General features: G+C 38.3%; 3 protein-coding genes across 3 annotated transcripts; 2 read left to right on the forward strand and 1 right to left on the reverse strand.

Annotated features, from left to right (window-relative positions):
- Positions 1-7554, forward strand: LOC105167981 (phospholipase A I). The gene is made up of 18 exons (XM_011087880.3): positions 1-886; positions 1554-1701; positions 1888-1966; positions 2071-2224; positions 2315-2524; positions 2598-2843; positions 2927-3089; positions 3172-3432; positions 3541-3665; positions 3941-4102; positions 4207-4396; positions 4476-4612; positions 4914-5052; positions 5450-5641; positions 5748-6213; positions 6302-6518; positions 6608-6697; positions 6886-7554. The coding sequence occupies exons 1-18, from the start codon at positions 284-286 to the stop codon at positions 7330-7332; spliced, it is 4029 nt and encodes a 1342-aa protein (XP_011086182.1). The 5' UTR covers positions 1-283; the 3' UTR covers positions 7333-7554.
- Positions 7555-9051: 1497 nt separating this feature from the next.
- LOC105167982 (putative serine/threonine-protein kinase PBL23) lies at positions 9052-11591 on the reverse strand. Its single transcript, XM_011087881.3, has 5 exons — positions 11127-11591; positions 10594-10772; positions 10321-10510; positions 9734-10125; positions 9052-9582 (listed from the first exon to the last, which is right to left on the reverse strand). The coding sequence occupies exons 1-5, from the start codon at positions 11320-11322 to the stop codon at positions 9364-9366; spliced, it is 1176 nt and encodes a 391-aa protein (XP_011086183.1). The 5' UTR covers positions 11323-11591; the 3' UTR covers positions 9052-9363.
- Positions 11592-13728: 2137 nt separating this feature from the next.
- TOM1 (tobamovirus multiplication 1) lies at positions 13729-18789 on the forward strand. Its single transcript, XM_011087882.3, has 11 exons — positions 13729-14043; positions 14870-14960; positions 15041-15093; positions 15394-15486; positions 15642-15713; positions 17098-17170; positions 17271-17316; positions 17435-17498; positions 17806-17859; positions 18077-18154; positions 18236-18789. Exons 1-11 carry the CDS (start codon positions 13888-13890, stop codon positions 18326-18328), a joined length of 873 nt encoding a protein of 290 aa, XP_011086184.1. The 5' UTR covers positions 13729-13887; the 3' UTR covers positions 18329-18789.
- The last annotated feature ends 1174 nt before the right edge of the window (positions 18790-19963 follow it).

Consider the following 19963-nt stretch of genomic DNA (forward strand, 5'->3'; position numbering starts at 1 on the left):
TTTCATCTACACGTATTCACTCTCAATCTCTCCTTCAGTTACAAATCCCAATATCCAGAGAATATGGGAAGAAATTTGGAGTATGTTGGCAATGGTATATGCGTCATGCAAATCTCTGTTTGCACACACCCTCTTCAGATCTTATCTCTTTGAATTTCTCAAATGCGCAATCACCCGTTGAATCCAAATACCACTGGATCACAGCGTTGTTAATCAGAAACGAAATTCAAGAGGATAAAGACAAAGATTTTCGTGGAGAACCCTTGATCTGAATTCAGCGTAGATGTCGTGGGGACTGGGTTGGAAGCGCCTATCGGAAAGTTTCCACCTGACTTTGAGTTACGGCTCCGACGCCGACACACTTGATGAGATCATCAGGAAGACATCGTCATCCTTTCCGTCTTCGTCTCAGGACGCTGCCGCGACCAACAACAATCAAGAACTACTAGGATTCAGGATTGACCTCGACTGGAACGCTGGCGATGACGAGGATCAAGTCGCGTTGAGGCTCCAGTCGCAGGTCATGGTCGCCTTGCCCTCACCCAACGACGCCGTCGAAGTGGAACTGAGGGAAAGGGCTGAAAACTGGGAGGAGAATGTTGCAAGTTCCACGGATGGCGAGGGAAATTTGGAGAATACCGCAGGGCAAGTGAAGAGGTTGGAGGTGTTGATGAGAGTTGTGACGAGGAGGGAGCCGCTGAAGGGGATTATAATGTCGAGGGCTGGTGGTTCGGGACAGCAGGCTGATGGCGGAATGGGAGTTTTGATAAAGCTTATGAAGTTGAATTTGGGCAGTGGGGATGCAGATGGGATGGCCCCCGGGCCTGGCTTGGCGGAGCATTGGCAAAATCTTTCTGTTGTCATCCTCTGTGGTCTTGGATTAACCGTGAGCTTTTCTTCAACCAAAAATTGCATCGTGTATAGGTTTGGATTTTATATGCCCATCAAGTTATGCAATGTGACACTGAGTTGAAAGTTATAGATAATTCCTTAAACTTTGAGTGCAAAATAGAAAATTTTAAGCTCAGTCCGATGGTCAACTTTCTCAGTGTATTCTTTTTGAGAGGTGTTATTTTCTGGTTTACAAGGGCACAAGCGTGTTATTATTTTTCCAATGATTTTTTCACTGTGATATGCTCATTAGTCACTATCATACTCATTATTTCATGCTTTACATTGTCTGAAGTTTTTGTTTTCGTGGTTCTCAAGTTCTACTTGGATTTCAATGTCTAAAGTTATTGGTTCTTAATTATATAGTAATTTTTTATTTATTCATGTGCAATGGTTCTTAGGTAATTAGTTCTACTGCCTACATGTCCCGGGTTATTGATTGTAAAGATTGATACTTATTCATCTCTGTGGTTGCCAGTCGCGAGAGACAGGGTAGAGTTATATCTCTTTGATGTTTGTGTTGCTTAAGAAGGCTTGAACCCGTCAAGGGATTGCTTTCCCTAGGAGAGTTAATTTCTGAATTTCATTTATCTAGAGTATCTTCTTGGTGCAGTTCGACTAAAAATTACTGCTATATTTACTAGTTTTTCTATTATCCTCAGGCGTTGTCAGCTGAGATAACTCGACTTCCTCTCCTGGAGAAACTATACCTTGATAATAACAAGCTACTGGTTTTGCCACCTGAGCTTGGTGCACTGAAAAGCTTAAAAGTTCTTGCTGTAGACTACAACATGCTTGTTTCTGTGCCTGGTAAGATTGCAGATGTTTCTCATGGCTTTTTGGTTCTCAATACTTTAGTGGATAAAGGTACCTGCCACTAATTAAAAAACTATATATATTCTTGCAAAAATAATCTAGATGAGTCATAAGCAATGTTGTAGTAATCTGTTTTTGCTAATATTTACATTCGGCAACTTCGTTGGCAAATCTAAACAGCTGAACTTAGACAGTGTACTGGTCTTGTTGAATTGTCACTGGAACACAACAAGCTGGTCCGTCCTCTTCTGGATTTCAGGTCATTGAATTATCATATATTGTTTTGCTTCTTAATATACTTTTTGCTCCGATGACTGGAGACAGTCTTCTGAAGCTTAATACTTTTCTTCAATTTATTGACAGGGATATGGCAGAGTTATGTGTTTTAAGGCTCTTTGGCAATCCCCTTGAATTTCTTCCAGATATTTTGCCATTACATGAACTTCGCCACTTGTCGCTTGCCAACATCCGGATTGTGGCAGATGAAAATTTAGGAGCAGTTAATGTACGGATTGAGGTGCGTAATGATAAAGGCTCTAAAGATTATTATGAAAATCAAGTATATGATATCACGTTGCATTACGCCTTGCTTTGGCTGTTGATGCAGATGGAGAATAGTTCTTATTTTGTAGCATCCAAACATAAGCTGAGTGAGTTCTTCTCGCTCATATTCCGTTTTTCTTCTTGTCATCACCCTTTGCTGGCATCTGCTCTTGCAAAGATAATGCAAGATGAGGAAAACCGTGTAGTTGTGGGAAAAGACGAGACTGCACTGCGGCAGCTCATAAGTATGATAAGCAGCGAAAATCAGCATGTGGTATGTTTCAGTTTAGTAATTGTCCTTGTTTATATTAGATTGTTTGTTACTTAATGTTTATGCCTTTTTTCAGGTTGAACAAGCTTGCTCTGCACTCTCGTCTCTGGCTTCAGATGTTCCAGTGGCAATACTATTGATTAAATTAGATATTATGCAACCTATTTCTAGAGCTTTGAGATCTGCAGGATCCGACAAAGTAATTTCTGTTTTGCAAGTTGTGGTCAAGTTGGCTTTTTCATCTGATATTGTAGCTCAGACCATGCTGACCAAGGATATATTGAAGTCACTGAAATCATTGTGTGCCCATAAAAATCCAGAGGCAAGCTCCACTGCCTGTTTCTTTTACGTCTTTATTATTGCATTATCCTTTGTCTCACGATGACGAGAAATAATCTCTTCTAGGTAAAAAGGTTAGCTCTATTTGCTGTTGGAAATTTAGCTTTCTGTACAGAAAACCGTCGAGTGCTTGTTACCTCCGAAAGTTTGCGAGATCTTCTTCTGAGGCTGACAGTTGTATCCGAGTCACGTGTATGTAAAGCTGCTGCCCGTGCTCTAGCTATATTAGGTGGGGTCAGGCAGGAGTGTCTCATGTAAAATCAGATACTGCTTCAGTATATACTTACTTTACATATATCATGTCATTTTAGGGGAGAATGAGGTTCTGCGCCGTGCTATTAGAGGAAGAAAGGTCCCGAAGCGTGGATTGCGTATACTTGCAATGGATGGTGGTGGCATGAAAGGAATGGCTACTGTAAAGATTTTGAAAGAAATAGAGAGGAATACTGGAAAGCAGATGCATGAGCTATTTGACCTTATATGTGGAACATCTACGGGTGGTATGCTTGCTGTTGCTCTAGGAATCAAAGCCATGTCTTTGGAAAGGTGTGAAGGAATATATAAAGAACTCGGTAATACATCTGCCTTAGACAAAGGCCCTTCTACCCCATGGTTTCTACCATATTCTTTTCTCTCTTACCTTTCCATGTTTTATACTTAATTTTCATTCGTGTTCGCAGGGAAAGTTGTATTTGCTGCCGCCCCTTCTCCCAAGGACAATGAAGCCGCAACATGGAGAGAAAAGTTGGATCAACTCTATAAGAGCTCTTCACAGAGTTTCCGTGTTGTCGTACATGGCTCAAAAGTATGTTGTATGGCACCTCATTTTTTTCTTGTAGTTATCTTAAATAAAGAAATTTCATAGACTTCGAATAATAATGGGGGAATACATGTTGAAACTTGTTGATATGTCAAAAGGTGTTCATTTGGTTTCTTCTTGTCATTTCCATTCACTTCATTCATATCTAGGGTCTAGTCTGTTTCTCTACTTCACCAATTCTTCTGAAGAAAGCTTACCGAAATTTTTCCGGAGATTGTTTTGAACCATAAAGTTACACAAGGATTTGCATCTTCTTCCAGCACAGTGCAGATGAGTTTGAGAGGCTGCTGAAGGAGATGTGTGGTGATGATGATGGAGATCTCCTGATAGAATCAGCAGTTAAAAGGATCCCAAAAGTTTTTGTCGTTTCAACTCTGGTCAGTGTAGCACCAGCTCAGCCATTCATATTTCGTAATTACCAGGTGTGATTTAAATATTGCATTTGTCTTTGATATCCTGAGACTTTGACAAGAATTCTTTTGGTTGCGTTGTCATCTGAGAAATTTCTTGTTTTTCTGAAGTACAGTACCCAGCTGGAACAACTGAGATTTCTTTTGCAGCTTCAGAAAATATGGCAACTGGTGGACAAGGAGCAACTAGTGGAGCTGAGGTTGGACATAAACGCAATGCTTTCATCGGAAGCTGTAAGCATCACATATGGCAAGCTATAAGAGCCTCATCAGCAGCACCATATTATTTAGATGATTTCTCTGATGGTACTTTCTCACCATCTTATATTGTTTCCAGTCAGGAACTTTTCTGCGTCTTCTTTCTAAAAAAATTTGTATGCTATAGGTGTGTATCGCTGGCAAGATGGGGCTATTGTAGCAAATAATCCTACGATTTTCGCTATACGAGAGGCCCAACTCTTATGGCCTGATGCTAAAATTGATTGCTTGGTTTCAATCGGTTGTGGCTCTGTTCCAACAAAGGTGTTAAAAATTTGTATTTCTACATATGGTTATAAGTTTTTTTGTTGTCTTCCCCCACTGAAGATTTGCCCCTTTGGTTTTTGTATGATCTTGGATCATTCCAGGATTTGAAGAATAAGAGGGGCAGAGATCTTGTCATAAGTCTTGTGGGCATATTTCTAGATCAAAGTCAAGTTACTCTTAAATGCATTGAAAGAAAAATGATAGCGAACTTCTTTCACTGGATTGACAGTTATCTATCATTGTTGCATGTTGTACAATCTCTAATCAATAATTGTTATCTGTTTGATGTCTCTGTAAGGTCCGCAAGGGTGGCTGGCGGTATTTGGACACTGGACAAGTGTTGATTGAGAGTGCATGCTCTGTTGACCGTGTAGAGGAAGCTTTAAGTACACTGCTTCCTCTGCTTCCTGATGTACGCTATTTTCGGTTCAATCCAGGTGAAGTTATTTTTATGAGTCTCCCCAGAGGCAGAGCTAGGATTAATGACAACAGGAGAAAGCTTAAGTTTATCAGAGAAAATTTTGGAAGAGATTTTGTATGTTGTGCACGCACGTTTAACCTAAAAAACCTGGCATTTTGTATCAATTGAAAAAATGAACCATCAGACATTCCACACAAATAGCAATAATATGCAAACGAAGAATTTGTAGATAGGATGGAGAGAATCTGTTGCCAGACGCTGATGTTCTTGCCACTTTCAATTTTTAAGAAAGTTGATATAGAGGCTAATCACATTGCATGCCTAATCATATGGCAAAAATAGCAGTTGCTTGTATCAGCTTTTATTTGAACTATAGTATCTACTCTGACATAGTTTTTATGTTTTTTATTTAGTTGATGAACGTTGTGATATAGAGCTGGATGAAACTGATCCGACAGTCTGGATACAGTTAGAGGATGCTACAGATGACTACATTCGGAACAACTCCATTGCATTCAAGAATCTAGCTGAAAGATTGCTTGAGAGTCAGCATGATGAGAAACTTTCAGATGGTTTACAGTCTCAGCAGCTTCCTAGAGCAAAGGGTATTATAATGTCCACGACTCTTAATCCTTCATTAGTTGCTCCTGTAAGTGTTGTTGTCTTAATCATTGTTGGCCTAAGTATCAACTCTTATTTTGTATATGACAGCACCAAATGAGTACATCCCCTCATTGGGCCAGAGACGTGGCGTTCTTCTTGTACAGGCATCCCACAACACGGATACTGGAAGAGGTGTTAACCATACACGCGTACTTAAGACATTTTGTGCTAGTAATGGGATAAGATTATCACTTGTAAATGGAGCATCAGGGACCACTAAGACAGCTCAAGGATCTGTATTTCCAACTCCATTTGCTTCACCACTTTTTACTGAAAGCATTTCATCGAGTCCCCTACTTTACAGCCCTGACAGAGTTGGTAGAATTGATTTAGTCCCACCATTAAGTTTGGATGGTTTTTTTTCTGCAAAAACAACTGCATCACCTCCTGAGTCTCCTGAACGAAAGCAACTTCCAGTTCCTGTAGTATCTTTGCATGAGAAAATACAAAATTCACCTCATGTTGGAGTAATTCATTTGGCTCTGCAAAATGATGCACGGGGCTCCATTTTAAGGTTTGTCTTTGGCGCATACTTGCTTCTTCCTCGTTCTATAATCCTTGTATTGTTGCTTGCATACTTAGATTTCTTCTTTTACCTGTAGTTGGCAGAATGATGTATTTGTGGTCGCCGAACCCGGAGAATTAGCTGAAAAGTTTCTTCAAAATGTTAAATATAGCTTGTTGTCAATGATGAAGGGTAGGAGGAGGAAATATGCTTCCATAATCACAAACATTTCAACTGTTGCTGATCTTGTGTCATGCAGACCCAACTTCCAAATTGGTGGTGTTGTCCATAGATATATAGGACGTCAAACACAAGTATCTTCCCTTTGTTCTGAAATTGGTGAATTTACTAGGTTTCAGTTTCAGGTAGAAAATATTTGTATCTAACGTGTTATTTTCTGAAGGTCATGGAAGATGATCAAGAAATTGCTGCTTACATGTTCCGTAGAACTGTTCCTTCCACACACTTGACCCCGGAAGATGTGCGTTGTATGGTACGTCTTTGAATCTTGTTCATCAAATTATCAGCACTGAATTCGGCTTAATATCAAGAACTGTAAATTGAATTGGAGTTGTTTAATCCATCTTGCCATATTGCCAATGCATAATATTGGAACATGGCAACACTATATCAAAATTTTTGAACCTGATTACATCTGTTGTTGACACTTAATCTTTGTAGGTTGGAGACTGGAGGGATAGGATTATAATCTTCACAGGAATATTTGGGCCCACACAAGCTTTAATTAAAGCGCTTCTAGATTCCGGTGCTAAAGCTGTTGTGAGCCCTTCTTCTGAGCCTGAAGAAATGCAGTTATTGTCATTCCATAGACCGGGTGATTTTGGTTGCTTCAAGGATGGGAGGTTTGAGATCGGAGAGGAGGAGGGAGAAGATGAATATATTGAACATAACAGTCAAGCAAGCGATTGGGAGGATAGTGAACCAGAGAAAGATGTGGAGTGTAATATATCTTTCTGGGACAATGACGAGAAAGAATTGTCCCAGTTCACGAGGGAGCTGTATGACTCACTGTTTCAGGGTGGTGGAAGAGTGGATACTGCTTTAAAAAATGCTCTTGCATCAAATCGGGGCCTGAGATATTCATGTCACCTCCCAAGCACACTGTAGCTTTTTCCAACTAGAATCAGATTTTTTCGGGCGAAGGGCACGAGTGGATGCTGCTCTGTGCTGTACTCCGTCTTCCCATTTTAGTCAAGTCTGCAAAGAACATCATGACAAATTCTATAGAAAAATAAAGAATGAAAGGGATCAAGAAAATGAAAAGAACCGAAGGAGCAAGCTTCCTCCAGGTGAAAGAGATTCTTCCTGGGCGTATTTTGTTCACTGACATTCTGTGGAATTGTTGCCTGGCTTGGGAATCTAATCCGTATACCCATTACACTGTAGTTTGTAAAACAACATTCTAGAATTGTATATACATATAGAGAAAGAAAGATAATTTTGGATTAGATGAACAGAGAGAATAATGAAAATAACAGAAAGAGCAATTAGGAAAACAAGATAAGGGGATACAGGCACTTTTAAGCCTTGCTATTGTTCCCATCAATACTAATAATGTCTCTTTTAGAGATGAAATTTGCAACTCTTCTTCTTTTTCTCTTCTTTTTTTCACGGGTGGGGGGGGTGGGGGTGTAAAAAGTTGCCAATGCTTTGTGGGGAAAGATAGAAAAATCTACAACGTATTCTGACCATGGGACGCAATGGAATTAATAGGAGTCAAGTAGGCACTGCAGCTTTGATCTGCTCTACCGGAGGGTGACTGGAAGTATGATGCAATGCAGCATTCTCATACAAGTTGGTCTTAGAGTCTAACTCGGATCGTTGATCAGTGAAGTGATCTTTCAGTATGACAAACGAATATTATTTGCGATCTCTTATTAGGAAGTGTCTGTAAATGGCGCTAATTAATGTGCATGATGCCCATTAGAGTAATTAACTATTATTAACTTCTCTTTTAGCTCTTTCAGAATTATATCTAAGTACCTAATCTAAATTTACTATGTTCATCAAATTTCTCACTCTTCCAAGATGTTCGTGGTTGATCAACAATTCAACGGAACTCCCTAATTTACCTCTTGTCCAATGATCTCAATATTATTTTAACATGTAGAGTTTAAACTTGAAGGGGTCGTAAAATGTAATGATTAGGTTCGTGGACGAGGCAAAATGTAAGGAATATCTTTCTTCAACTATAGCTACACCATGATATATGCTTACACAAGAAAGCCACAGAGTGAGTAACTTGCATGAGAACATGGCAGTTGAGAGTCGAGAGTTGCATGAATTCTGAGAGGGATATGAAGAATGCCTCCAGCAATACTCAGTTCCTAGCCTGGATGTAGATTCCAAAGACTAGAGAAGGAACAGTGAGATCAGAGTGAGATCTTTTCTCAATGATTGTGGTTGCAGTCAGCCAGGATTGGATGGAAAATTGGGTTCTGTTGTTGAAGTCTTGGAGTTGTTCCCAGAAAATTTGATGTCTACAGTATGTCATTTAGTATCAAGAATACACAATTGGCCAGTTATTGTTTCCTTACATGTTCTTGGTTCATGCTGGAAACACTATTTGTGTGATTTGCCTATTAGTATGATGACATGATTCAACAACCTTTGTATAGGAAAATCATATGTACCGTCGATTAATTATTCCTAAATTCCTGACTGTCTAAATTGGCATCTCACATCCTTTCACACATAGGAGAAGTTATGTGAGGCAAATATTCTCTTTTCTGGGTCAAACATGAGAGCTAGTCAGGCTAAAACTTGCAGGATTTGTTTATAGAATTTGATGTAAAAACCTATCTCAAATGATGGAATTATATAGAGAAGCAGCACTCCGTATGTCAATTTCCACCACTACTATTGAAAATTATGACTTCTCAGTTTTGAATTATGATCTATAGTTGAAATAAAAAGCACACATTTTACATAATACAACCTCCTATCAAACACAAAATGCACCACTACCACAAGAGTACTCTGCTTTTGTTCCTTCGCAAAAAACCTGGTCAAGAAATAATGCAACAACGATGGTCTTTGTCCTTCATTGGGCATGAGAAGCATTGCATTTAACCTCAAATTGTAGATTCAATTCACATAGGTTCTCCATGGAAATTGGTTTACCCTATTCTATTTATCTTATATTTCTGTTTCGCTGGTAATTTCATCTGTCTCGATTGCTAAATATTCAAGTGCAGTGACAACATCTCCAATTAGGGGCCGAGTGCTGGCTTCCTCTTGGAGGCACATAGCTGCAACAGCAAGAGCTTGATACAGACCCTTCACTGGATACTTTCCTTTAAGCAACGGGTCGGCCATTAATGTAAACTTGCTTCTATCCTTGAAAAGTGGCTTTGCCTGCAAAATTTGGCATACAAAACCAACTAGTTAGAGTTTGTTGAGGCCTGATTATTGGTCAGGATATACAACAGAAACATAAATCTTATAAGTAGATAAAATAATCATTCAGATGCCTAGAATTTGTTGAATGAAAGTGATGTTAACTAACCCAAGCAACTAGATTCTCCTCTTCCAGTGGTTTTGTGTTATCAATAGCTCTTCTTCCTGAAATAATCTCTAGAAGCACCACACCGAAACTGTAGACATCAGACTTGGTTGTCAACTTGCCTGTCTGGGCATACTCTGGTGCGCAGTAGCCGTAAGTCCCCATCACCCTCGTCGACACATGATCTTGTTCACCAATCGGGCCCAACTTAGCGAGTCCAAAATCGGAGAGCTTAGGATTAAATCTGTCATCCAACAATATGTTAGACGCCTTAAAATCCCGAAAAATAATTGGTGGATTTGCTGTATCATGCAAATACTCGAGTCCCTGAGCTGCACCTCTGGCTATCGCCATCCTAGTGTACCAATCCAGGGGCTTCTTGTTTGGAGGCAAATCTGAGAAGTAGAAGAAAATGATGAAAATTTCACCATTACTCGTCCAGCCATTATGAAATAGATCCCAGGTTGACTGTAAACAACAACTTGGAAAAAAAATGCTTCGTTGCTCCAAATAGCAATGGGAGATAGTTAAAGAAAGATTTGCAGTAAGGTAATTCCTTTCCCTAATAAGAATCTATGATAAAAGATTACCAAGAAGGTGATCTTCTAAAGATCCATTTTGCAAGTACTCGTAGACCAATATTCGTTGGCGGCCGTCAGCGCAGTATCCTATCAGATTGACAAGGTTTGGATGGTGAACCATGCTCAACATCAAGACCTCTGCCAAGAATTCCCTGTTTCCTTGAACCCCGTTTCTATCAAGCTGCTTCACAGCCACCATCTGGAAAGGAACAATACAGATTTAGATCAACAAGATTAATATGATAGCCTGAGAGAAAGAGAGAGAGAGGTTACAACATATACCTGATTTGTTTTATTGAAGTACCCCTTGTAGACCCTCCCGAATCCTCCTTCACCCACTCGCAATTCAGGATTGAAATTTTCAGTGGCAAGTGCCAATTCCCGAAAGGTGAATACCTCAGCAGAAGCTCTTCCACCACTTCTAATTATGTCTTCTGCAGCTACCCTTTGTTTGCTACCACCTGTGTAATATATTATGATCACAACATTCAAGTAATGATAGTGTTGATGCATGTATTGACCAGAAAGAATCTTTTTTAAGTCATAACTTGAAAACCTGTGAAGTTACAAAGCAATTTGCTTTGAGAAGCTCCATCAGAAAAGGGCTAAAATTTTAGAGCAATGTTGAGGATCTAAAGGCTGGGGATAGAATGATTTGAGGAAAAAGTGAAACCACAACAAGTAAGACCGAAATTATAATTACAAGGGTAGCCACAACTCACAAGTATCATTTCAAAAATCCATAAACAAGAAATGAAAACTCATGACGGAAACAGAATATGACAGGAAAAATGGACATTTATCTGTAATCTAACCAGCATTCATCGATACGCTTCTAGGAACTGTTGATAACGCCTCCGGATCATCATAGTTCTTGGTTGTCTTCATTTCTTGGACAGAACTTCTTGAACTTTTTAGAGGAGTCCTCCTCGTTGGGTCGGTCCTCTTCATTGTCTCGGTTCTCTTCATTGTTTCAGTCCTCCTCTTCCTGAAACAAGACAACAATCTCATCTCCTTCTTTCCCCTACCTATGAATATCTTAAATCAACCCTCTTAGCAGGATGTCAAATTATCACAACTGTTTATGCTTTGTCATCTTGGTTGGTTATCGTTTTTTCATTTATATATCATGATAAAAGAATTGTGCAATTGAACAGGAAAAAGAAAAAGGCAATGATCATTAAAGAATTGTTTACAGATTGGCCTTAAAGGAGAAAAAGATTATTTAGATTGAATTGAATGAGGATTTGAAGAAGATGAAAGGGGGACCAATAATAATGGGAGCAACTACTTTTCAGGTAGCTTAATGACAAGATAACATGAAGGATTTGGGAGATATTAGAGTCACATTGACGCATTTTCCGGACAAGGTGAGGGATGCATGGGATTATTCCAACTTTAGTTTCCAATTATTTTAATGATGTTACACATTCCCGGATAACCTGTGCAATTTTTCACCTTAATTTTGATAATTAACCTTAGTAATTAATTCAAATTTACAGTATGTATCCAAATTAAGAAGATATGGAAACGGAGTTAAGCATTACACGAAAATGATCATGATGCACAGTATTTTCCCAAATTTGTTTGATCAGATTTGACAAAATTGAAATCATCTTCAACTTAGCAATTGCAATATTTCTACATTCAAGAAAATGAGATGTGTTGATTGGAAGTCATTCGAACTTGCTAGGATTGAGAAATTGCTAAAGACAGGTATGACTGTCAAGGCCTCTAATCATCATCCAACATTGGGTGTCCTCTAGTATTAGCATTTCAAAATTGAAAGATAAAACTACAGATCTGATGCAACAAAAACTTGCTGCCCACATCCCAAATAGGAAAATTATTCAAAAGTTTCAAGCTCAAGATATATTAAGTGGGTTTGTTCTGTTTTTGCTGCATCCAAAACGTAAGGAGTGTATAAAGATCCACCTCAAGTTCAGCAGTTTCTCCAGAAATAGATATTAAACCTAAACAAACAGAGGCTGACCTGAAAGTACAGACCCTCTAGAAACTATGCTTTTGATCAAACAAAAATGAATACTGCAAAGAATCAGAGCTGGATGCAAACCCCACTATCTACTATTAATCCATGGATATCCAAAACAAGTAAGCAAAATGAGACAACCACCTAACGAAATTATAGAAGCATTATTGTTGATCAATTGCTGAGTAAAGCTCAAGAACCTCTCGGGTTAACAACATTCTTAAATTAATATTGAATATCAAAGTAAAGCATCAAATTCATTGGGAAAGCAACGTCAAAATCCTGCAACACTGCTGTCACAAATGGTCCTCTACTTTGTAGTCTTATTACAAACATGGCATAAGATGACAAAAATTGATCAATGATACCATGCCAATAACTCTACTTAGGCAATCCTTCTTCAATCTCATTCCACTTATCAACATTCCTTGAGAACTTCTCCTTCAACATCAACCTTCTCGATGCTAACCAGTCAATCCACAAGAGACTTCATGGTTGTTATGTTTGGGACCCAATCCTTAGCCATACATTCCTTACAGATGCCTAAATCACCCGAATCAGACTCTAGCTTCAACTTCCTATCAATCATCTCCTTCAACAAACTCTTAGCCACGTCCAATTACAAAACCCATAAATCAAATGGCCATATGTCACACAATTCGGCTTCATACCCTTAGACAAAACCCCATTCATACTGCCTTTGCTTCAGATGACCTCTTAAGCTTACATAAGCTCTGCATCTTAGCATTGTAAATACTAATCCCTGATAGCATTCCAAATTTCTTCATCAAATCGATCATGTTCTCCACATCACCGAATTTGTCCCCCTTATAAAACCCAGCAATCACAATGGAAAATGTGGTTGCGTTGGGCTTTATACTCTACCTATTGAGTATGCCGAATTTACTTGCAAGTCAAATAAATTTTTTGAATTAAATTACTTTATAACGGTGAAAATATATCCCTTTACATTTACTAAAGCGTGAAGACATGAGGGTGATTTGATTGTAAAAGAATTTATTTAACCTTCAATAAATTAGTATAAGTAAATCGGGGGCAAATATAAATTTGTTTATGATTTTTTTATTTATATCAGTAAATTTGATGAATTTGGACTAACGGAGGATTTATTTGTTAGATTTAAATAAAGTTTTTAAAGTATTAAATATAATTTTCAAATATCAAAAAGTATAGATAAAATTAGACCAAATTTAAAGAAAGAAGAATGTAATTATCTTATTAATTAATAATAAGTTTTGTAAGAATCATAAAAGGAATAAACCCCCCTTGGAGCGACGAACCTTTCCACCAAAATCCAGAAAAGTGCCAAAGCCTCTGATGTGGGCCCCCCGGGCCCTCTTCTTCAATTTCTCCTAATTATAATTATATTTTGTATTATTATTAGTTCAAAAATCCCACACGTTTCTGTCTGAGTATTGACAGAGTTAGAAGAGTTTCCTGTCTTTGATTTGATCTCCTCCGCTTGATTGGAAATATTAATATTATACACTCATCACAGCTAATCTGTTTTGACCTTTTCCTTCTCACGAGGAGTTTGAGCAAGCAGAGAGGGGGAGGGAGAGGAAATGACGAGAATGCCACTGGGCTTGCCGGCGATTGACGCCCCACTCCGACCACTGTCCGCCACTTGGTGGGATGAGATAAATGAGTCCGTCAAGTGGCAAGATGGAATCTTTTTCACGCTCTGTGGCGTTTATGCTCTCGTTTCCGCGGTTGCCCTTGTGAGTCTTGATTGTACTGCTACTACTGCGTGTTGGGTTGGATGAGTAGTTGTCTTGATTGGGTTTTCTGCGTGTTTGAATTCTGGCTGTGGTTTGTTGCGCGGGTCTTTCGGTTGTCTGTGTATTAGGAATGGAAAGTTTGGAGCTTGTTTGAGGTGCTCAGTGAGTTTGTTTAGTTATGTGGTAATTATTGTTTAGTTCGAGTTTAGTGAATTAGACTGTAACTAGTAGTACTTTTCTGAATGCTCTTGGTGATTGAATCATTGAGTGGAATCGAGGTTGGTTGTTGAAGACTTGAGTAGGTTTATTTTATGAAAGTGTCACAATTAGTCTGCTCTTGCTAACTTTATATCTGGGTTTGCTTGTTAATTTCTGGTTCTGAATTCATACTGATGATGGCATCAAAAGGTGCTGATTCTGGTTAGTTATTGCGGAGTACTGGATGCGGTTATTGGATGTTTGTCTAATATTGCTTCAAAAAGTCTAGAATTGGGCTTATCTTTTCAAAGGGCAAAAAGGCATAGAATATTATTGTTAGTTAAATAACCTAACCTTAAGAACCCTGGAAAGAAAAGTAGAACTGAATCAGTTATCTGACTGAAAGGTATAAATGTAGTGGGGAAAGCCGGCAACTAACCGACAATTTCTTATCGACATGATGATCTTTTGGAATGTCACAGTAATTAATGCTGAGATGAACGTTGAACTCTTTGTTGGTTTTAGTGTATTCTGTGAAAGGAAATTAACACAAAGGACGCATATGTTTGAGCAATTTTATTGCATGAAACAGCAGTCTCCAAACTGAAGGTGCATTCATGTTCTGCAGATTCAATTGATAAGGATTGAATTAAGGGTGCCTGAGTATGGTTGGACTACTCAGAAGGTTTTCCACCTGATGAACTTTGTTGTGAATGGAGGTATGGGGAAGATTTCCTGGAATATTCCATATTTATATTTCTACCCATTGACTTATTCGTCAAGCTCTACTAAATTGCAGTACGTGCTGTTGTGTTTGGATTTCATAAGCAAGTGTTTCTGTTCCATCCCAAGGTAAGATTCACCTTTTTAACTATTTAGCCTACTTGATACAACTTTCTTTCCACTGAAAGATTCACCTTGCCAGCTCTTTGTCCTAGTTAATAGTTTTAAGTTCACATCTTTCATTCTTTTGCATCTGAGTATAGTTCTCTGGCAGCAAAGTTTTGTCAGGAGTCAGGTTACTGATAAAACTGTTATTGAGAGTAGTTTATAGATGTCAACACTGTGTGGCTGGTTTTCATATTAATTCCAAGACACTGATTTTTAAGTTTTGTTATTATTTATTCTCTTTATTACTTTTTTATGGATCAGGCTTTGACGTTGGTTCTTCTGGATCTTCCTGGCCTGCTGTTCTTTTCTACATATACGCTTCTTGTCCTTTTCTGGGCAGAGATATATCATCAGGTATAAGCAGAGAGTTCTAGTTAAAATATCACCTAGGCAAAGTGTGAATGCTGTAATTATCAGGAATGGCTGGTGAATTCTAGATGATTGTTGAGTTGTGGATTCTGTTATGTCACTCATGAATCAATGAAAGTTTCATCATTGTCGTTTGTCAGGCTAGAAGTTTGCCAACAGACAAACTGAGAATTTTCTACTTTTCTATCAATGGTGCTGTTTACTTCATACAGGTTTGTTGTGCTTCCTGATCATTAGTATTATCTCTTGATTTTCGTTGTATTCGTGTCTGTGGTGGTCAATACTATGGAACTTCTCTGCAGCTATTGTGGGTTGTGTATGTTGGTTACATATGCCTTCTAGAATGTCTTGGGTCTTTGATACTGCATACCTTTTGTTCATTCTTGGCTGGATATGGATCTCCCTTTTTCTTTTTTTGACTTGATTCAGCTATGATACCTCAATTCTGTGGGTTATAAGTAAAACCTAGAATCTGGTTCCTGTTACAGTCCATTAACGAAAGTGGACTGAAAGCCATTAACACTCAGCGGACATAGTTTTTGGTGGCAGGATTTGTTAGCTTGTGATTCAATTCTTGGATATATGTTTGATGAATGGCTATGAATTGAAAGTTATGTTTTCTTGGAATGATTAAAATTTTCGTTTGTCCTCCCTCGATAGCCTTGAGATGGGTGCTATAAGACAAAACCTATTGTAATCCTTTTCGTGGTACTTGTTGGTTTCATTGGATGTCAGGTTTTGAAATTTTCATCAAAGCTGTTGATGTACATAGACATGGGAGTGAAGCTAGTTGTCACTATGTATTGCTTTGCTGTGTCTTGCCTTTTAACAAAAATTAAGGAACTTGGTGTTCCAGAAGAGAATCAATTTAGGAAATGATTGCATGTATTCTAGGGAGAATCATAGAGAATGAATCAGACTAAGTCCCTACATTGATTAATTCTCAGTGGCTGTTGATTGCATGAGAATAAGTAGAAACAGTGAGCGAGCAAAGCAAGAGCCAATAGGGAGTAGCATAACCTTTTGATCATGCTGAGGGGTCTTGGAATACCTGGAAAAGAAGATAGATCAAGACGCTTGAGGGAAAAGTAGAAATATTCTCGAGTCTATCATAAAAGTGATTAAGTCACATGCTGTTAAAAGGACAGTGATCAAGTGTCTCGGTGTCCAACTTCGGCCGAAAGATTTAAGTATAAAATAGATAAGGCCCTGATGATGCTATCAGAAGTATGGCACTGGACTGCCATTGTCGGGAAAATACAAAGTAAAAACCAAGTAGATAAAATTACATGGGGAAAAAGGACGTGAAGATTTTACAGAGATCCAAGTAATGCACAAGTGACCATTTAATTTTGGAAATGGATTATACTTCTAATGTGTTTCTTTATTACTTCATAGACTTTTTTATGTGTTGTTTTTGCCAGTATAAGTGACTCCCTCCTTCCGTGTAAGTTTTCATTGTTTTTTTTTGTTGGCCAAGGACAATGAGTTATATTTAAATTGACAATTTGAGATTTATAGATGTTTTGGGAATGTTGCCAAAGTTGGATGGAGGGAGTAAAATCTGGCTATTTGATTGGTTAATTCTGACATCAGGTCTGCATCTGGGTATACCTCTGGATAAATGATAACAGCGTTGCGGAATTCATCGGAAAGATATTTATTGCAGGTTAGTCTCACTCTAGCTCTCTTATTCATTTGGTTACTTATTTTGCTGGAGATATTGATATTTGACTGCTGATCTTGCTCATTGCTTTTGATCACTGCAGTGGTATCATTTATAGCTGCATTAGGGTTTTTGCTCTATGGAGGAAGGTGATTGGGAATTTTCTTGTCTGCTACTTATTTCTTTGAACTTATCTTATCTCTTCAAGTCTTAAGTTGGATTTCTTTTTACTATTGTGCGTGCCAAATTTTCTTTTACTTAATCCAGGTTATTTTTCATGCTGAGACGCTTCCCTATTGAATCTAAGGGGAGGAGAAAGAAACTTCATGAGGTTTGTGCCTCTTTATCATTTCTATTTGGGAAAAAGGGCGCATAGTTGGTGTTGCTAGGTTGTTGAAGCAAATTCTGGTATTCACTATTAGCTAGATTGAATTCAACTGTAAGATTGGCTTATATTCTCCGGATTGCTGCGACCTTCTCTCGTAATCAAGACTGCTCGATTATATTAAGTTCTAAATTTGAAACTGAATGAATATTTATTGGTCTTACGATTGACTTTGTAGCATATTCATGCTCTAATGTCTATCCTTGTTGTTCCCTCGAGTGACTGGTGTAAGCTGACTAGACTTCAATTACAGGTTGGATCTGTGACAGCTATATGCTTCACTTGTTTTCTTATAAGGTGCTTCGTGGTAAGGTTTCAAATTACTCTTCACTTTTCTACTTGATACAATATTTTGTTGAACTGGAATTTGTCACTTGCTTTGCCTATGGTTATAGTAGCCCACCTATATAAATGTTTTTTATTTTTCTGAATTGCTGCCACTATATTGTTGTATCTGAATGTTGTTTCTCTTGTATTAGCTGAGCTTGCTCCATTTTATGCCTATAATTTGTGCTTTGCTGCAGGTTGTGCTATCAGCTTTTGATCCAGATGCATCACTCGATGTTCTGGACCATCCAGTTTTGAATTTTATCTATTACATGGTATCTTTTCATGTCTTTGCCCACTACATATTTAACATAGATATAAGTTCATATGCTCTAATACAATTCGTGCAAAAACAGCTGGTTGAGATTCTTCCTTCAGCTCTTGTCCTGTACATTTTGCGCAAGCTACCTCCCAAAAGAGTATCAGCCCAGTACCACCCAATCCGCTAGTCTGCAGAAAGCCCAGTACTACCCATTATGTGGTGATCACTTTTAGGGGTTCTCATGGTTTCAGCTTGGTTAATCGGTCGACTTGATGATGAAACCAAAGCACTGAAGAAATCCAGATTTATTATGGTCCTGGAAGCCCATGTCATGAGAAATTTTATTTTTCCTGTACTTTATGCAGAGTTATAACAATCAATTGATCTTCTCTGAAAAGTTTGCCATTTGGTCGGTAGTTAACGTTACACTGCATGGTACATTTTTCTTGTACTCATCATGCTGCAAGTTACTCCCCCCTACATTTAGTTCAGTCTTCAGCTTCCTTTTATTTTGCCTTTTCTAGTGTAACCTCAGATTGTTAATGCTGCTTTTCTATTGGTCTGGTCGAAACAACCTTTGATGGATTTGGAAGCTAAAGAATCTTTGTAATATTCTTTTTTCAAAGCAGTGCTGTGTTTTTTAGTTTATTGTTCATGTATGCTTAACTTCCCCAAGGGGTCTCCCCCACAAATGTACCGGGGCTTTACTTGAACGAAAAGATGATGGCCGGAGCCATGAATGTTGATAATTAGCAGACAGTGGAGTTGAATGAAATCTTATGGATAAAGTTCCACTCCATGCAGCCTACAGCACTGAGACTGTAAAAACAATATACATAAGAATACATAATTGGTAAAGTGCCAGTGCCAGATGAATCTGGCACTGAGGTGAATCAGGTCATGAGCTTGAAGCTTCTAAGATCAGCTGCTATAGTCCTATGAATTGGACGGTTATAGCTTATATTCTGTAGAATGTACGATATCTTCAGTTGGGGCTGTCCAAATGCATGTCGTTATTGTATGTGCTGTCTTAGTTCCTCACGGGAGCTGAATGTTACCCATAGAACAAGTCATAAGTATCAACATTAATGAAACTTAAGAATAGAACAATTTCGTTCTTTTGCATAGTCGGGAAATGAGTAACGCCTTTTAGGAATGCTGCCATTGCCACTATTTGCCAGGTTGGTTCGACGTGTTTTCGTGGTGGTCGAGATGGGGCTGGTTCAGACACATTTCAAGATGTCTGAATTTTTAGCTTTTGTGAGCCCAAACCTTATGTATTACTAGTGATGTGTAACATGTTTTTGGAGGCAAGCTTCACATTAATTTCCTCATATTGACTTTACTGACCACCATTCGTCGAAGGTCACAAGACGCACACACAACTCAAGAGTCAAAGGAATACATATGAAGTACAAGAATAATGCACAAGGAGCATGACTTCTGGTCGGGTGACTTTCACACTGGCGGTGTACTTTGTTAATTGAATTGAACATTAATTGTGTATGTGTGTGCCTGTAATATCTATCATTTTAGTGCGTAAGTCGCCGTATTATATATTTCAGCAGCATTATTCATACCCTGTCGTCCACAGAATCCCAATTATTTAAAATATAATTAGTTGGTGAATGAATGGACACCTAATTATATATGATATGTAACATTAATAACCATATAAAAATCATTGAGATGAAAGAGGTTGAAGAGGATATCTAAGTCGGTGTTCCTCCACTGTCAACATCTAAATTAAGTAAATGCTCTACAAAAGGGAAAATTTTAATCAATCTGCTCCGATTTGATTCAATTATATAACAAGTATAAT

Source organism: Sesamum indicum, linkage group LG8, assembly GCF_026168435.1.
Source record: "Sesamum indicum cultivar Baizhima isolate 11 linkage group LG8, ASM2616843v1, whole genome shotgun sequence".
NCBI classification, from domain to species: Eukaryota; Viridiplantae; Streptophyta; class Magnoliopsida; order Lamiales; family Pedaliaceae; genus Sesamum; species Sesamum indicum.

Bases quoted from the DNA above. Each gene is read 5' to 3' on its own strand.
- TOM1 (XM_011087882.3), top strand. From the start codon at position 13,888: ATGACGAGAATGCCACTGGGCTTGCCGGCGATTGACGCCCCACTCCGA. The intron at 14,044-14,869 runs GTGAGTCTTGAT...CATGTTCTGCAG, and splicing joins TCGTTTCCGCGGTTGCCCTT to ATTCAATTGATAAGGATTGA. The intron at 17,499-17,805 runs GTTTGTGCCTCT...CTTCAATTACAG, and splicing joins GGAGAAAGAAACTTCATGAG to GTTGGATCTGTGACAGCTAT.
- LOC105167981 (XM_011087880.3), top strand. From the start codon at position 284: ATGTCGTGGGGACTGGGTTGGAAGCGCCTATCGGAAAGTTTCCACCTG. The intron at 3,090-3,171 runs GTGGGGTCAGGC...ATGTCATTTTAG, and splicing joins CCGTGCTCTAGCTATATTAG to GGGAGAATGAGGTTCTGCGC. The intron at 4,103-4,206 runs GTGTGATTTAAA...TCTGAAGTACAG, and splicing joins TCATATTTCGTAATTACCAG to TACCCAGCTGGAACAACTGA.
- LOC105167982 (XM_011087881.3), bottom strand. From the start codon at position 11,322: ATGAGATTGTTGTCTTGTTTCAGGAAGAGGAGGACTGAAACAATGAAG. The intron at 10,511-10,593 runs GTATATGTTGTA...GTTCCTTTCCAG, and splicing joins ACTTCAATAAAACAAATCAG to ATGGTGGCTGTGAAGCAGCT. The intron at 9,583-9,733 runs GTTAGTTAACAT...CAAATTTTGCAG, and splicing joins AGGAGAATCTAGTTGCTTGG to GCAAAGCCACTTTTCAAGGA.